Source organism: Cygnus atratus, chromosome 2 (genome assembly GCF_013377495.2).
Source record: "Cygnus atratus isolate AKBS03 ecotype Queensland, Australia chromosome 2, CAtr_DNAZoo_HiC_assembly, whole genome shotgun sequence".
Classification (NCBI taxonomy): Eukaryota; Metazoa; Chordata; class Aves; order Anseriformes; family Anatidae; genus Cygnus; species Cygnus atratus.
Genome location: NC_066363.1, coordinates 70,812,797 through 70,830,133, shown reverse-complemented (window position 1 = coordinate 70,830,133; position 17,337 = coordinate 70,812,797). Strand labels below are relative to the sequence as shown.

General features: G+C 39.8%; 1 protein-coding gene across 2 annotated transcripts; it reads right to left on the bottom strand.

Annotated features, from left to right (window-relative positions):
• Nucleotides 1-4,120: 4,120 nt before the first annotated feature.
• Nucleotides 4,121-15,642, bottom strand: RPP40 (ribonuclease P/MRP subunit p40). Of its 2 annotated transcripts, none has more exons than XM_035560367.2 (8): nt 15,460-15,642; nt 14,413-14,557; nt 13,066-13,134; nt 11,508-11,603; nt 10,224-10,349; nt 5,975-6,167; nt 5,508-5,642; nt 4,121-4,694 (listed from the first exon to the last, which is right to left on the bottom strand). In XM_035560367.2, exons 1-8 carry the CDS (start codon nt 15,583-15,585, stop codon nt 4,496-4,498), a joined length of 1,089 nt encoding a protein of 362 aa, XP_035416260.1. In that variant the 5' UTR covers nt 15,586-15,642; the 3' UTR covers nt 4,121-4,495. The 2 variants fall into 2 exon arrangements, with proteins under 2 accessions (XP_035416260.1, XP_035416259.1); XM_035560366.2 differs by having other exon boundaries at nt 5,975-6,173; nt 15,460-15,640.
• Between the last annotated feature and the right edge of the window lie 1,695 nt (nt 15,643-17,337).

Genomic DNA, 17,337 nt, shown 5'->3' with positions numbered 1-17,337 from the left:
TGAATTCTGTGAATGCTGCACGCACCTATAGCTCTCTCAAAGTGCTTTACAAAGCAAGTAGCATCACTACATTTGTTGCATTGAATGGGAAGCTGTCAGAGCAGTTCAGAACCACAGAATTATCTGTAGAAGGTCACCCAACAACTTGTCATCAGCAGAAAAAAACAGATCGCTCTATCACAGTTCTTCAGGCAACACTGCCTATCTCATGCCTCCCATCTTTCTCCCCACTTCTTCTTCCCCCCCAAAAAAAATTCACTACCACCAAAACCCCTATTTCCATCAGAGCAGACTGGGCTAAACTGCAGAACTCAGATAATCTGAAGGTGCACCACAGTCCTTCACACTTTATAGCAGCTGCATTTTCTGCATCTCCTTTCTAAGTGCCACAGTAAATGAGCTCTGTGGGGCTAGGAATCCTGTTGATGGCTGTTAATGCCATTGGGAAACGAACTGCCTACAAATAGGCATCACAAGGCTCAGCACTGCTTTTGAAGATCTAACCTAAGGACGCCTACATCATTTTGAAGACTTAATTGCAAATGCATGCTAGTCACACGAGTACATTTAGACATCTGGCCAAGACACCCATTACTCTGAACGGACTACGATCTAGTAGCTAGAGTACTGGATTGGCTATAATGAGCCTTCATTCTAACCCCAGATTCCCCCCCCCCCCCAAGAACCCAACTGTACATCTTGGCTAGCTTCTCCAAAATGGGTATTTCTCATCAAACTAGAGCATGATGCAGCCAAGACAAAGCTAAAGCTCCTCCTTCCATTAAGCCCCATTTCCTTCCTTTCAAGCAGCCTTAGATTAGCATTCATTCTTGTCTCTCCTGCATTACCCAGAACTAAGCTGTGCCAAATCTTGCTGCATTCTTTCTACGAGCACAGCATATTTAGAATTGCTTTGGATAGTCCAAGTTCTTTTTCCTCATCCTTATCTCTAACTTTTTAGATTCCCCCATATTAATACTAACATTATTAATATTTCCTCAAACAAAACAGTGCTACCAAAGTTAACTCCTATTCCTGCCATTGTCAATCACATATACCTTTGTTTCTCCAGACAGGTTCCTGACTCGGTCACCATTTGCAGAACAAAAAGGCAAATATATTCTGTTTAGATTGATTTTGCATAACACATTATCCAGCTGCCTCAGCTTTTATATCCCCTTTTGTCAACGTTAATGTTTGTTCTCTATTTGTTCTGCACCCACCAATTTCTAAATATGCATAAGCACTTGCTCAAACGTGGGGCTGGAAAGAAGCAAGTGATCTTTGCAGTCCGTTCCCAGCTTGCTGCATTATCATTCATTAATCTCAATAAAACTCCTTCCATCAGCCAAGAAGACTGGCACAGCTCCATAGAAGTGCTGAGGTTAAAGCAGAGCAGTGGTTCCCAAACTCTAAAGGGGTGCCTTATCACTGTCCGCATACCAGGAAACAAAAACCTCTACCCCTCATGCAACCAGCTTGCCCCAGGCTTGTCTGTGGTTCAAGTATTTGGCTCTCCTTCCCTATGCTAGATAAAACACTCCCCAGAGGCCAAACTTCTTAGTAAGCACTCAGCCCTTTGATCTCAGAAGCAGCTGGCGGCACAGCTGCTCCCCATTACTTTTGCAGCTCTCAGGAACCCTTTGGATTTTCCTCATCCTCCCTTGCAGCCAGGCACAAAGGGTGAGCACACCAGCAGCAGCCATCTTTCGTTCTCATGCAAAACTTGAGCTGCTGCCTCGCCTCACGTACCCTGACCAATTCTTCCTTGAATTACTGCCCAACTGGCTCAACCCCAGCTCTTCCCCTGTAAGCAGTCCCCCAAGCATGTGAGCAATGCCTTCCTCTTCCTTTCAGCAGGTCTCATCCATACTTGGTAGTTTGCTGGGGAAGACAGGCTGCCCTCTGCACAGCACTTCATCTGTGCTACAGACTGTAGGGAACAGGGTGCTGCCTCCCGTCCCCCATCTCCAGAAAACTTTCCCTCAATTCACAGTGGGTGGCAGATGGAAAAATGCCAGTTCCACCCAGTGGAGTCTCTCTTCTTTGGAGCTACAAAGCCCAGCAGGTGCAGGACTAATTACCTACTGAGAAGCAGACACATCACAGAACCTTCCCAGGGAAACAAGGATCTGGTTAACGACATGTGATCTCACAGAGTAGACAACTGCAGTGTCTGTGCACAGCAGGGTTTTTTCAGTGATACTCCACCAGCTGAAAGGAAACAGAAAAGCTAGAAACCAACTCAGCATCCCAAGTAAGCTTTAGGATTCAGAGAGAGTATTTTAATCCCTTCCCTAGCTGGAAAAGTCATTTGAAATGACCATAGTAGACGACTATGGATTGCATGAAGCAGCATAAACAAATGATTCTCCGCCTGCACCACCAAGCTTTGAGAAGTGCTTTTAATTTGTTGCCTATGTAGATAGGCCACAAGATATGCTGGCCAATCTGAGATTTCCCAGGATACCTGTAAAAGATTAACCTTAGTACTCACATGCTGATGAAAGCTGAGAGAGCTGGAAGACTGAGCTTGCCTTCCGGAATCATCTCAGTGAGGCTGCCACAGCTCACCCACCAGTGCTTCTGCAGCAGCTGCCTAATCAGCTATACCAAGGTGCTCTGTAACCAGGTGCCTCTTAGAAAAATCACTTCATCTGGTCCTACTGCTGTCATTTTAGAGCCAAGGCCAGAAGCTGCTGCACTCCTGTTGGCAGCATTAGAAAGCACATGAGTAAGACTTCATGCCTTTCTCTTAGTTAAGAAGGGAAACTAGCCCACTGATATAAGACTCTCAGTTCTGGAAGGCAGTCTTTTGTGAGAGGGAAAGTGTGTGTGGTGTATGTATAAAAAGCTAGTTTTCTTAGAATCTGCCAGAAAAATGAGAACATTCACTGGAACAGCTACAAATGGTTTCCATCATCCAACTTTTCACAAAGTTTTTAGATTTTTATAGAAGTGTTGCTGCAGGTGTTACTTCCAGGAAAGTCCAAACTCTTAAAAGACCTTTTGATCAAGGGGAAAAAGGAAGACACTTCTGCTTACTAGTCTCTTTGTCAGAGTTGAAATACAGCACAATCCCTGAACAGAGGCTTTCAAAAATAAACTTTAGCCAACAACTGATACTATCTGCACCCATGCATAGCAATGAAACAGTAACATTTGAGCCAGACATGTTAAATATTTACTAGTCAAATGTAAAGCCAAGAATTTCCCCAGACGCATCCTCCATTCATTTGTGATCATGTGGGTGAGTCTCTGTCTGAACATGTGACAGTGTTACTTTTGCTCTAGGTAAGCCATTAGAAACACCTCATGGAAGGTTAATTTTGAAAAACAATGAGTTAGAAAAGTGTTACAGTTAAAGTAAACAGTAAAGTTGTTACAGTCATGTGTTTGCAAAATGTGCAACAAAAATTGAGCAAGAGAGTCTATGGTTGGTGGAGGTGTATGACCTATCACCCAGTAAATCATCCAGGATGATTCTCCTCATTGAAGAGAAGTAATAAATAAATAAAATGAAAGCCCAACAACTTTCTCCAAGGGCTTTCTGCACCACTCATCCTGACAGATCTTTACTTTTTCCTCTACAGCTATGCCCTAACTTCCATTATCAACCTCCCACTGCATGAAGTGAACAAATTCTATTCTAGACCTGTATTGGAAATGCTCACTCCATAAAACAAACAGATCCACCAAAAAAAAAAATCCAGACTTTCATGGACTTCAACAGGAGTTCAACTGGATTCTTTAGAGCTATGCTCTTAGCTTTACTACTTGTTATAACAAAAGCAGTTTCACATCAGCTGCATTGTTTGAGTGTCCATAGTGTTCTTCCCAGAAATGTGTTCCTGCGATAATATGATAGTGAAGCCTTAGCTCCTCTGTAGGCTGCCCCGTAAGCAAGAATCACAAGCTACTTTTAAAAGTAGAGATTTGTTGGGGTTTGGGGTTGTGAGTGCGTGTGGGAAGGTCAATAATAAAAGCAGTGAGAAGTCTTCTGCATCACTATTGACACTGCTCCTCACTTCTCTTCCCTCTTCCAACTTGTGGAGAACACTTCTCCCTCCTTTTTTTTTTTTTTTGGCCTGCACGTAGGCTGAATTATCTTAAACATGAATTCAAAGTTTTTAGAGATCTTTAATGTAAAGAAAGAAAACATTAAATCCCCAAATGAGCTTTTCTCCCAAATATGTAACAATCTTCAAATCCCAAAATGACACCTGGATAAGAGGAAATCACATACAGTCAAAGTCTGAGAACTTACAACTTATCATTTTCTTAAAGCTAGACATGTGAAGTCTTTCAGAAAACACTGTATGACAGTGAAGAAACAAATATCCTTTCCTTCCACTGTAGGTCATGCTTATAACAGATTAATAACAGATTAACACATAAAACTTCTTAAAACCTAACTTATCTAATTATTTTTATAAAAACTATCTTAATAGGTTTCTATACAGTACCATCGGATTATTAGAATGCAGACAGAGCTTTATGGAGGACAATCGTCATTAGTTCCTACAGCCATCTGAAGCCAGTAGTCCAGATTTCTAAAAACAACAAAGTTGTACAAGTTCTCTCCTCCTTTGTGAAAACCATGTTCATTTTCTCTCCAGGAAACAGGGCTGTCTGCAAAGCCATGCACAGTTAAGGTCAGCCAGTGTGCCAGTTTTGGTTCAGTGAAATAGGAGCTGCAAGGAAGAAAACAGGATTATCAATAATTATAATGGAATGGACAGCATGGTCCAGTATACAATATGAAGTAAAAAAATCAAAGATGCAGGCACTTTAGTGAACATTTGTCATTATCAATTGTCAAAAAAAACCTGCTTTACAAAATAATAAGTAAGTTCAAAAAGAAAATATTACATAGGGAGCAAGAAGCTTCCAGAATTCACTCTCTGTAGTGCTAATACAGGCAGACATCACACTGATCCATGATACACTAGCATCATGTAGTTTGGTATTTAACTAGAACCACACCTACCCTGTTCATCAATATTCAGTGCCCTACGTTACTACACTTGATTAAAAAAACCAAACTCATTATAAGGTAATTTACTGTAATGCCATAACAACCTTCAAGTAACTTGAAATACTCTTTTCAGTATCATAAACGGATTTCAATCTTATTTTCCATCAGTAGTTAAAAATGCTAAATCAGACATATTTGAGGGCACCTGATGTTCATTAGCAGAGAAAATTTGAAAAATGTAGGAGCTCAGTGGAGTCACTGTTTAGAAATTAAGATAAAAAGCACAGTCATTAGTAGGATACAGCGCAACCATTCTCAAATTTGTATGTATCAAAAATAATCCAAAATTATTTATTGCTTTTTTATATTGGCATTAAGCTTCCTGCCCATTTCCTAATTCAAGTCTTCATTTTGCACATTTTGTTATTTACTTCCAGTAGTGCTACTGAAAATAAGTATTTGAAGCTGATTTCAAAAATTAAAAAGTTTTAGAGTACACATTTTTTGATGTACTGCTGTGAACCCTTACCACAGCTGCTCCAACAATTGAATTATCTTATCAGGAATTATAAAGCCTGTAATTGTGCACAAAAAAGCTTGGTCCACTGTTGTGTTTGGCTGAGGACAGCAATAGGTTGATAAGAAGCTAGAAGATTTGTTGTCTCTGAAAAAAACAAACACAAAACAACTGAAATAAGCACACTTACAAATTTCCACAGAAAGACTTAGTACCAAAAAAATTGTACCCAACAAGTAGTATCTATGTATGTCATCTAAATTAACACCCAAGCAACTAATGGCCAAGCAACACCCACGATTCACGGGTACCTCCAAAATCACAAAAATTACTCAAGAAGTACAACCATTTAAGTGCATAACAGCCATCCCACTTCAGAAATGTGCCTTTCTTAATTCTTACTTAACTCTTCCTTAAAATAAATTGTGGTTTTCCTTACTTAACATGTATTTAAAGATGAAAAAAATTCAAGTACTTACAAGTTAACTTGATTCAGGACAGCACCTAGCCATTCAAACAGTTCTTCTGTACTGCAGGACTCTTCTGGTTTTCCTTCTAATTCATTACTTTGCAACGCTGGACATTGCAAGTCTCTTAATGTGCTGAATGTTATTTTTGGCTTCAGGGCCCGTATTTGGTTTTTGGGAAAGTATGACATCAATGTTGATCCCTCTGCACCTTAACAACACAACACCACAAGGAGCCCTTACAAAACTACCAAACAAAAGGAGCACAGAATTCATGAAACATTTGTATATGCGTATAAGAAAAGGCAACGTGCAGTGTTAAACTGAAATTAAAACTGCTTACATGCTGTTATCTTTTGCAAAAGCCATTTTTGGCTTCCATATCTTCTTGGAAATGAGAATTAGTGGAAGATCCAGCACCTCAGTACCTATTTAACTAGCAAATGAAGAAATAGATCTGTCGACAGAAAATCTGAGCAAAATTAACTGACCGCATAATGAAATTAACTAAGTAGAAAGAGGAGTTCAGAGTATTCCTGAAAAAGAAAGCATGAAAGGAAAGCTACTTGCATGTTATCTGCTCCCCAAGACTTGCAAATACACTCACACCGTAAATATACCCACGCCTATATATCTGAGGCCAGGGAACATTTTGCCTTACAAGTGTCCATACATTCCCTCCCTGCTCACGTGCAGGTATCTGCTGCCGTGTAAGTGTGATACATGCATTACACCATTAAGTCACCCCCAGGTCAGCATCTCTAGAAATTCCTCAGGCATTTCAGCATGAGAGGGAGAATACTTATGGTAAATGTACATGAAGATAATGCATCTCAAAACCATTTAACTGGAACTCGGCTCAAATGAACTCAGGCAGCATGTCTTCCAAAAGCACAGAGCATCTGGATGGATACCAGTGTGTAAGAAAGCATCCCAGAGGCAGCACGGCATCTAGAAGCAAGAACAGCTCTGATGGGATGAATTCCAGAAGTTCTCAAGAATACCTTGCAAAAAGCTATAGTATTGTATAAATTCTCCTGGAACATCCCTTTACAACTACAAAAAATGTCCCTTTTCAATGATCTAAACGGCACTCATTCTTCTACCCAGCATGTCAAGGTAAGTAAATCTTCCAGTTTTCTCAGCTGAGGACAAGACCACGTAAGAATAATTCCCAGAGGCTTTAACCAATCAGTAAAAACAAGGTATCTGATGTTCTAGGTGTGATGGGAAACCTAATCTATGAGCCGTAAGATTTAGAGAAAAATTCTTGATTTACAACAAATTGAGAATTCATCTTCAGATGTGGTGTATTTGGAAGGTAAACTCATCCCAGAGAAATATCAGAATTAACCATCAAGATAAGAAGCTCTCCCACCTACCTGGCTGAGGTGTCTGCCATCCCGGAACACTGTTTCTCCTGAGTACTGAAAAAGTGGGCAGTTGACTACAGTTTAAGAACTGCTTTATCACTGATATGAAGAGAAATTCTAGGACTGTCTGAGAGAAAAGGACTTTGAAGGGGAAAGGGTAAAGAAATCAAAATGTATGGCAAATCTCACTTCACTAGGATCAGAGAATTAAAAAATTGAGAAGTTTTCAATGCAGTAAGACTGTAACAGTTAGATGTGTACCTTGATGAACGTTATGGGAAAGGATCTGTTTCTTCAGCTCTAGTAATTGATCCAAAATAGTTGAAGTTCTAAAAACTTCACATAAACTTGGAAATTACCATCTTGCAAATCAAGAGATATTAACCAATCTCCTTCTTGAAGCAGTACGATAACTAGTGTGAAATCAATTCTCCTGAATTTACAGTTCCAGATAATATTCAGTTTTCAAAATGTGACATTGGGTTCTCTAGTAAACAAGAAATAGTACCTTACTCATGAGAAGTCTGAAGTCCAGAATAGCATTTAAATACCACTGGAAAGTCACGTATGAACAGAGGAAATCCAAGAACAATGTACAGATAACTAGAGAACAAAATATTCATAGCTCACTATCAAAAATTCTGGACTGCTGCAACTCCATTAGCCATTATCTAACCCACCAAGGGCAATCACTTGGAGGAGGAAGGCTAACCTGACCCTTTTTAATCATCCTGCAAAAGAAGGCTGTCCAAGTGCAGAAGGGCACTTTGACAAAGACAGGCAGCTACTGAACTTGTGTTAATTTATATAAATTTTTATGTATGGAATGCATTAGAACAAACAATCCTCATGCAGTCTGTACTTCCCATAAGCATTCGTTAGACTGCTCAAAGGACATATAATATTGCATGAGAACTCTTATTCAAATAAGAATTTATACATTTTATATGTCCGCTCCAAATGGGATCTTCAGTGATAGTCTTAACCTCAGGAAATCTCAAAGGCTACAGCCAAGACTCCAACAGAGCAATTCATCTAGCTACAGCACAGCTTTCTGTGTCAACAACAACCAGGCACATTATCAAAGTTCTCTTGGAGTATAGTGAATTTCAGCCAATAAACATTTAAAATTGTCATAGAAATTACAGCAATAGAACAGAGAAGAAAAGATTGTTTTGATTCCCATTAAAGACATGAGACACTCCACATTCCCCTTTTCTGTTCCTCTTGGTGCCAGCACCAGGAAATAGAAAAAATTGGTATGAAAACTGAAAACCCTGCTTTTGGAAAGTGACACAAACGTTCACAGGCCTGCAGCAGTGCTGGCCATAGCAAGAAAAATCAGTTACCAGCAGGAAGGCTGCAGGCACTATACTCACGGAGGACAAAGACCTTCTCAAGAAAATACATCTCTTTTTCCCTTCCAGCAGAATCCACACAGTGCCTCATGTCTATTATTAAAATCTTTGAAGGTTTTATTTTTGTCAGTACTCAGGAAGAGTCTTTCAGATGTTACAAGCTCAAAAATTCCTGCTCAGAAAGACATTCTGATTTAAATCCATATTCATGGAGCGATTAACCTGACTAGTTTTTTGGCCATAAGAAACTGACAAAAAGGAGTGCTATTCTTCCTGAATGCTGCTACAACTGGCAGCAATAAACGTAAAAACCATACTGGCCCTAAAGTCATTTCGCTCTCTGTCCAGGGTCAATAAATCTAAACAAGCTGAGCCTGAGGATCTGCTACCTTAGCTGGATTTATGTCACCATTTATGGTAGCAGGAGACTTCACCATGACATCTTCCTGAAGATGACAAAGGCAGAAATTGCAAGCTTTAAACAGCTTCTGTATGACAAGCAAGGAAGAATCCTTGTAACACATTTAATACTTAAAAAGGAGGAGGGGAAATGTGAAAGACTATCAAGTGAAACACGGGACAGTGCTGAAGGAGCTTGAAAGCAGTTTCTTACATCAGTAACATTCAGATTTAGTCTTGAAGAGTCAGGCGAGACTAAGAATGTAAAGAGCAGATTGGAAAGGATCTCTCCCTCTTCCCGCTACTGTGGAGACTTTAGTAACTCTGAGCAGAAACACACTAAAAGCTACACAGCTCTGACAAGTACAGCTTTTTTTTTTTTGTAGTATGAGCCCCTGCGTTTTTTGTTAATGCTAGAGAAATGCTACGTATCCTTAGACATGGCCTGTTCTGAGGTAACACAAGCAAACAGAGGACTTTGGAAAATGACCCTCAGAGGAAGTGCAAGACTTAAATCCTTGAAGTAAAATTAATGTAATCAGAAACCAGTAGATAAATGGACACTGGAAGTATGATGATTTGAGACAGTACAATTTCTTATAACAAACTCTCACTCAGCTCCAGTCTCAACAAAGTGTTTGAGAATAAAATGATGAAATAGCAGACTGTGTATCGGTGTATGTAGCATGTGATGGAAACGGAGACTTTTGAACACGTTCCATAAGCACTGCTGAAACTCAAAGATCCCCACCTCAAGTACTACACCAAGTATGTAACCTATGCATACTAATAATGGTTACATAGGTCACAGTTTTATAAAGTAGAAGCAAAACTATCAAAGAGGCAAAATCAGGCCAGAAATCCTGGGCAACAGGGAGACAAAGAAATGAAGTAACTAATGCATAACTCCCATGAATCACTGCTGGATTCCTGAACTGATCTGCTATGTAAGAAGTTGCAAACACACAACCAAACCAAACAAATAGTAACAAAATCACACCCAAACATAATTTAATCTAACTTCGCACTCCACTAAAAATGCATTTGGACAATACTAGAAAAGAACAATAAACCACAAACATTCGGACTTCATGGCAATTACATTTTACTTTTACATTTAATTCTTATTACCTGTATTATACCAAGCCATTAGGAAGTCAAATTCTAAAGGTTTCTTTTCTTTCAAGGCCCAAAGCACCCTCTTATGTTTCTTGCCATCAGGGTGAAAGTTGGAATCGGTCAAGTCAATAGTTATAACTGCAAAAATGTACAAAAGACATTTTTACTCATTTGACTGACTTTAATGATAAAAATGAGTTAATTAAATAAACACAGAGAACAAAGAGCATTAAACTATCTTTTCACATGGTACAGCACCTTTATAAAGTATTTGACTATGAAAATATGACTCCCCATTATATAAATAAGTATTCTCCTCCTGCCACCCTTGTTTTGATATAATCTGGAACTGCTTTCTAGTGACTGCAGTGACAGATTCATTTGTAATGGCAGTGACGAAGTCCCAAAACAGTGTCTTTAAAAATATCTTGGTAACTAGGCAAGCTATGAACACTAAAAAACAAAAAACAAAAAAACCAAACACCTAAAATTTCTAGCATTAAAAGCCACGTATATGGCAACGACACAATTACAGATGTTTTTTCTAGATAAACTGGTCCCAGACTAAAGCTTCATTTTCCATACAGAAATTTTATCATACATTTTACCCGACAAATTGAATGGTAAAATGATGCTCAATTTTCCAAAATTCTTATTGTAGATACTGAAGTTTCCTCTTCAAAAGTTCATTTATAATCACCTATTCATTAGCACAGATTTGAATATGTTTGACATAGCACAGTAGATATTTAAATTATTATTTAAAAATCATACTAAATATGTTTCCTCTGCATCTGTTGTAAAATTAAAACTTCGAGTACCATAAAGATTACCATTTTGAGTCAGACAGTATAATTCTCCCTTTCAAGCAAGTAGTCTTGCATGAGTCTCTTCAATGATTTTTTTTGTGTGTGGAGTGTGCAAGTTGTCAGACCTACCGTAATTAGGTTAGTATTTTCTGTTTTAAATCAGAATGCGTAGATACTCCACAAAGTATACAAAAATTCTTGAGTCCTACATCACCCCAATATAAACATTTCATCAAAACCGCAGAAATTAAAAGTTTTATAGAATACCCACAATATCACACATTTGTTTCCTTACAGCTGCTTTGTTATTTTGAAAAACTCTATTTTTTCTCTTCATGCAACCCTTTCATCTACATCTGGAAAAATACCACCTAGACAACAAACAGCTATAAGGAAAGGTAAGTTTTGGACTACTGGTTTAACATCCTAACAAGGTGCTTCACAGACCAATCTGAAATAAGCATTGTCAATAATAAATTATACTTACTATATCTCATTGCTTTTTTGCCAGAATACTGAGAAGGGCGACCTTGCAGTCCAAGTTCCTCATAAGTATCTTTATCCACTGACAAAATTAGTTTTCCTATAACAAAAAACCTCACAATTTTAATATAAATTACCTTCTATTTAGTTCCCTTGAAAGTCTTCTGAGCACCACATACTTTATACAATGTTAACTTTGGATCACTAGGTATTACCAATGTACTCCAGACTCCTTAGTTTCAGTTAAATTGATCACCAGATTAACCCTTAAAAAGACATTTAAATTCAATTGTTGCTTGTCATCATACAGGTCTTACGAACTAGAATGAGAAAAGTGCAACATTATTCCTGAGATAGGCATAGCCTTTTTTTTTTTTTAAACTGTACTACCTAAATGTTTTCCTCAGTCTTTCCTCTACTTGTCCCCTAACATTTGCTGTGTCATTGGTTGAACACTACACTAGGACGTAATTTTGTAAAGATTTGTGCGTGCACTGCTCAGTTGAACACAGAAAAGCTGTACCTCCTGCTCCTGTGGAACTACGCACATGGAGTAACATATGCTTATTAGTGATGAGCAGATATGCTCTGGAACTCTCTGGAACTTCCTGGTTCATAAGCCATATCTGGCAGCTGCCAGTTGGTACAGAATTTCACACAACAGATATCACTACCACAGTATTTTGACTCTAATGCATGTAACAGCATAATATAGAATATAAACAAGTACGGTTGATGCTGAAGATTTCAGATGGCAGTATCACCAGAAACTGTAATGCTATCTCTGCATTAATTGTGCATCGCTTATAATAACTATACCATGTACTGTACAAACTCAATCTCTATCAAGTATCTACTTTGCTAGGACTGCGTTAATAACATACATCAAATAATTCCTCCTCTGAAGAATCTGAATTTACTTCTGCTCTGATAGGCACCTATTCTATCATCTTAGGCTAGAGGGCAGACAATCCAATTTGTTTTTCAACTGTGTTTGATATACCGTTAAACTGAAACGTGAAGACATATCTGAAGCCCACAACAGTTACATTATTTTCTTTGTATGTAAAGTCCCAGTTAAGAAATGTTTTGTCATAAAACTGTGATGGAAATGGAACAGAGATTTTTAACACATTAAACATTTCTCACATAATAAACACAATGTTTTAAAGAGTGTTCCTATGCAGTGCTAATAACTTTATTTCTTTTTTGGTACAAACCGTGTCTTTAAGACTAGTAGGAAACAAGAATTTGTAATGCAGTGTATTCACAAAAAGAATCCTCTGTAGCAACTGCTAAGTCAGATGAAGCACTGACAATCTAATGCTATAAATAAGTTATGCTGATTTTTTAAAAAATATTTTACCTAAAGGAAAGTTAACAGCATGAATCAAAAAAGTTAAAATTAAATATTCTATCAATTCAAGCATACTTCTAATAAAGTAGACTAATATGGTAGGCACATTTTCTAGTTTACATAATTCCAAATGGAAACAAAACAAAACCAACACCGAAGACCATAATCAAAATGTGTATCTTATTAAAAAGAAAACAAAACATACCAGTTGGTATCAGAGCTGCAGTATTATCTTGATCAATTTTTGTATTATAGGTAAGTGCGTAGCATGGACCTTTAATAGTAAAGCAGAAAACCATGAGATTATACTGTTTCTGATGAAAGGTAACAGGAAAGACATCAAGATAATTAAGCATGCCAAATACATTTGGAGTCATTCTCAACTCTCGTTTTTTATCAGGTACCTTTCCTCCACCATCTCAAGCAAATTTTTTTTTGTTATTATTTTTTTATAAACTTTAGGCTGGCGTTGTTTTAAAGAATCTGTAATAGACATAACGTCAGCAACATGCCCCAATATGGACACACTTTATCTGCATGTGCAACCAAAGAAACTTTTATCCTGAAATACTGAAGTTATTAATTCACATTAAAAAAGGTGGAAGATGCTCACGTTATTCAATATATTTTGTGTCAGATACTGCCATGAAATTTGGTTTAAATATTCCAGATTAAATATCTGTTTTAAAAGTGCTTCTAAGAATACAGAGTCAGATCCTGTAAAGTCAATACACAAATATCATACCGCTTCCATAAAACTAGTGGCAGAAAAAACATTAACGAGACTAAAGTAAATGAGACTAAGAAAAAAAGCCCCACGTTTAGCAAGTAATATATTTCTTGCTTTCCTCTTTCTCTGACATGTTATCTTCTCCCCTTTCTTTATTCTTTAAAGCTTTTTTCCTCCCTGGCAATCATCTCAAGAGTACAATATTTATCAGGAGCCAGACAAACGGGCCCCACTAGATGAAAACAGCCCACATGGAGCACGTAAAAACAAGCTGGCTGGGCACAGGCTGCATCTGTTTGATCTTTCTTTGCATCCTCTTTGCTCTTACTACATAAAGATGAAACACCACAAGTTCATCAGCCAAAAGAAAAATGAAAAGCAGCAAGCCTGGTTTTCATCTTGGAAAATAGGCACAGGCTTTGCCAGCAGTGGAACACTGCTCTGTGGTGAAATATGAAGGAACCAGAAGAAGAGAAGGGAGCCGATTTCTGCATGAATTTGCATTAAAACGAAGTGCAGAAGATGAGAGGTGAGATTATACGTAGAAGCCCTCTTGATAGCTGGATTGCAGAATTAAGATGGAATAAGGAAAAACGAAGAGGAAGCAATCATAACTGTTTGGGACCCATGAGCTGTAAACAAATATAGACACCACAAAGCAGGAAAAAACAGATAAAGAAATGCATAGAGAATTTTCTTACTACTTTTTTTTCCCTTCATTTAAAACACATACCAGAATAAATAGCAATAAATAAATGTTAGTGTTTTATGAAAAAAATAAACAACATTACTGTATCTGTTATGTTCCAATTACCTCCTTACCTTTCTTCACAAAAGAATCGATGAATTCAGGAGCAACCAATTCATGAACCGATAAATTCTTCACCAGATAGTACTCTCCAATGTCTGCGATAGTACTTTTCAGCACTTCAGGTAGTATACCACATTCAGGGATCAAAATAGATACCTGTTAGGAACATAATTGTAATGTAAATCACATCCTAAACTATGCTCCAGATGAAAACCAAGAAATACAAAAGAAAATCTTCCCTTTTCAAAGAGATTAGTACATCACACCAAAATGAGATGAAAAAATAATTTCAGGCTACTGTCTTTAAAATGTATGAATTTGCACAAAGTCTCCATGTACAGCAGATACATTTTTTGTTTTTTTTGCACCTTACATGCTGCACAATAGCATTTGATGTGTAATGCAAAAGCACGACTTCACACGGCGTGCTTTAACCAAAGACCTTGTTTCAAGTCATTACAAATTTGGCTTGAAGTTGCACTGGAACATTTCCTTTGGCCTTCACTGCAGGAAAGGGTTATATGTAGAAACATAGGCTAAGCATTCATGTAATCTCGACGGAAAAGCAAAGCTTGAAGTATAACAAACTAGTTTTTGGAATACACATTCTCTGTTGTAGAATATTTTGGAGGTGAGCAGAGTGAGCAGACCACGAGAACAAAACTCGGAAGATGGGCTTATGATGGGCATGGGAGCCTTAAGGCATACATTAGGGCAGGCTTATCATTGGGAGTAGGAAACTAATTTCCAAAAGGGACTGAGGCAGCCTGGGTTTCTTACTGAACTTAATGTTCACTCTCGTACCACTGATTTGCGTTTATTTTACAGACCAAGAGATCTCCTAAATCCACGTGCCCAGGGCAGTCGAGCTCTTTACAGGGACTGGCACCAAACCGATACCAACTCCTTTTTCTTTTCCCCACAGGGGCACAGCACGGCCGCCAGCCGCCCCCCTCAGCGACCGCCTGCGACCGCTTCCCCCCACCAGCCCAACGGCCGCCAAGAGCCACGCGCGCGGCGGGCAGCGCCCATTGTCTCGCGACCCCCCCCACACTCACGCGGCAGTTGTAGGCGTGGTCCCGCACGTGCGCCGCGTGGCGCGAGCGTGGGTGGCGCGCGTGCCCCTTCTCGCACACCAGCAGGTGCCGCGGCGCCTGCTGCACCCGCTGCAGCGGCGCCGACATCCTCCGCCTGCCGCCGCACTCGCCGCCACCCGGCCCGCCAATGGGGGAGCGGCCCGCCGCTCGCGTCACCCGTCGCCAGGCGGCGGAGGGAAGCGGAGCGATGAGGTCACTTCCGTGCAGAGCCGGGCCGCCGCCCGCCGGGGCGAGGAGGGCAGCGGGCGCTGTGCACATGCGCTGTAGGGGGGCGTGAAGCGTGCCCCTCAGGGCGGGCGCCATTACGCACAGCCTGCTCCCTAAGTAGTATCGTAGTCATAGAGTCATGGAGTCATTAGGGTTGGGAAGGCTCTCCAAGATCATCTGGTCCAACCATCCCCCTACCACCACGGTCCCTAAGCACTGTGTCCAACCTTTCCTTGAACACCCCCAGGGACGGTGATGCCACCCCCTCCCTGAGCAACCTGGTCCAATGCCTGACTGCTCTTTCTGAGAAGAAATGTCTCCTCGTTTCCAACCTGAACCTCCCCTGGCTCAACTAAACAGAATTGTTTAGGTTGGAAAAGACCTCTCGGATCACCACGTCCAACCATTAACCTAGCACTGCCAAGTCTACCACGAAGCCATGTACCTAAGCACCACATCTATGCGTCTTTTCAATACTTCCAGTGTTGGTAAAATGTGTTTTCTGACCTCAGAATGAGGCTTTGTGCTGAAAAAGGTGGGTTTCAACTCCTGAAATGGGACTTTCGGCTCTCAAAATGGAGGCTTGAACCCTCAGTTTTCAGTCCAAATCATTCAAAGTTTTGAGGCTTTGGACCCCAAACAAGGCCACTCAACCCCCTTCCAAGCAGCATGACCTGAACTCAGGGGTCTGAGATTCCAAAGGCAACAGGATTGCCCCAGTTCTGGCATGGTTAATTAAGGTTTTCCTTAGGAGCTGCCGTTGGGACCCTTTTTCTTGATGAAGGTGGGGACGATGCTGGCAAAGCAGCAGTTGTACTGCACAAGCCGCTTGGTATGCCCCATGGTGTACTTACCAATTTTCTTGGTATTTGTTTTGCTGATTCTATATGCTATACAAGGCTTCATTTAATTCTGCTTAACAACACTAAGATCTGATTGGTAGATGTCCATCAAGTCAACAATGCTGATGCTCAGATTTTATACTACTTTGGCATCTACTTTCTATAATTACAATTCAGAGATCACAAGCTTACCCCAGGAAGATCTTGACCTCCTATTACTAGATTTGATGTCTGACATTAATGCTCAAGGAAACATGACTTTGAGTACTGCACTCATTTAGGTGGTTGGATGCCTAGAGGACAAGTTTGTTTCAGTTGTTAAGGTATAGATTATGGTAAGGTCATTTGTTCAACAGCCACCTAGTTGCACAGACATGAACCATCAAACTCCTATAATTTACTAGTTCACCAGCTACACACCTTGGTGGTTTGATACAGTAACTCAAGCACTCTTATTCTTTGTGTCCAGGCTCTGTTTCTGGTGGAAACTGCACTTTCCTGGTGTTCTGTCTCTGTTTAAGTCTCTGTGATATTGCTGATTAGTAACTCTACTGTAAGAAGGCTGGTTTTTGCAAGGTCCGTGTTACAGAACTGCACTTGGCTGATGGCAGGAGTGATGCTCCTGAAGTTACCATTTCAGTGCTTTTGGCTTGTGAGACTCAGACCCACTTGTTTGCGGGTACGTGCTTTCCAGGTGCTTGCACATGAAAGTAACCTCAAGACATTGCTCCTCTGAACTCGTTGACTTGTGTCCTCTGGCTTGTGAGACTCAGGTATACATCAGGTCACT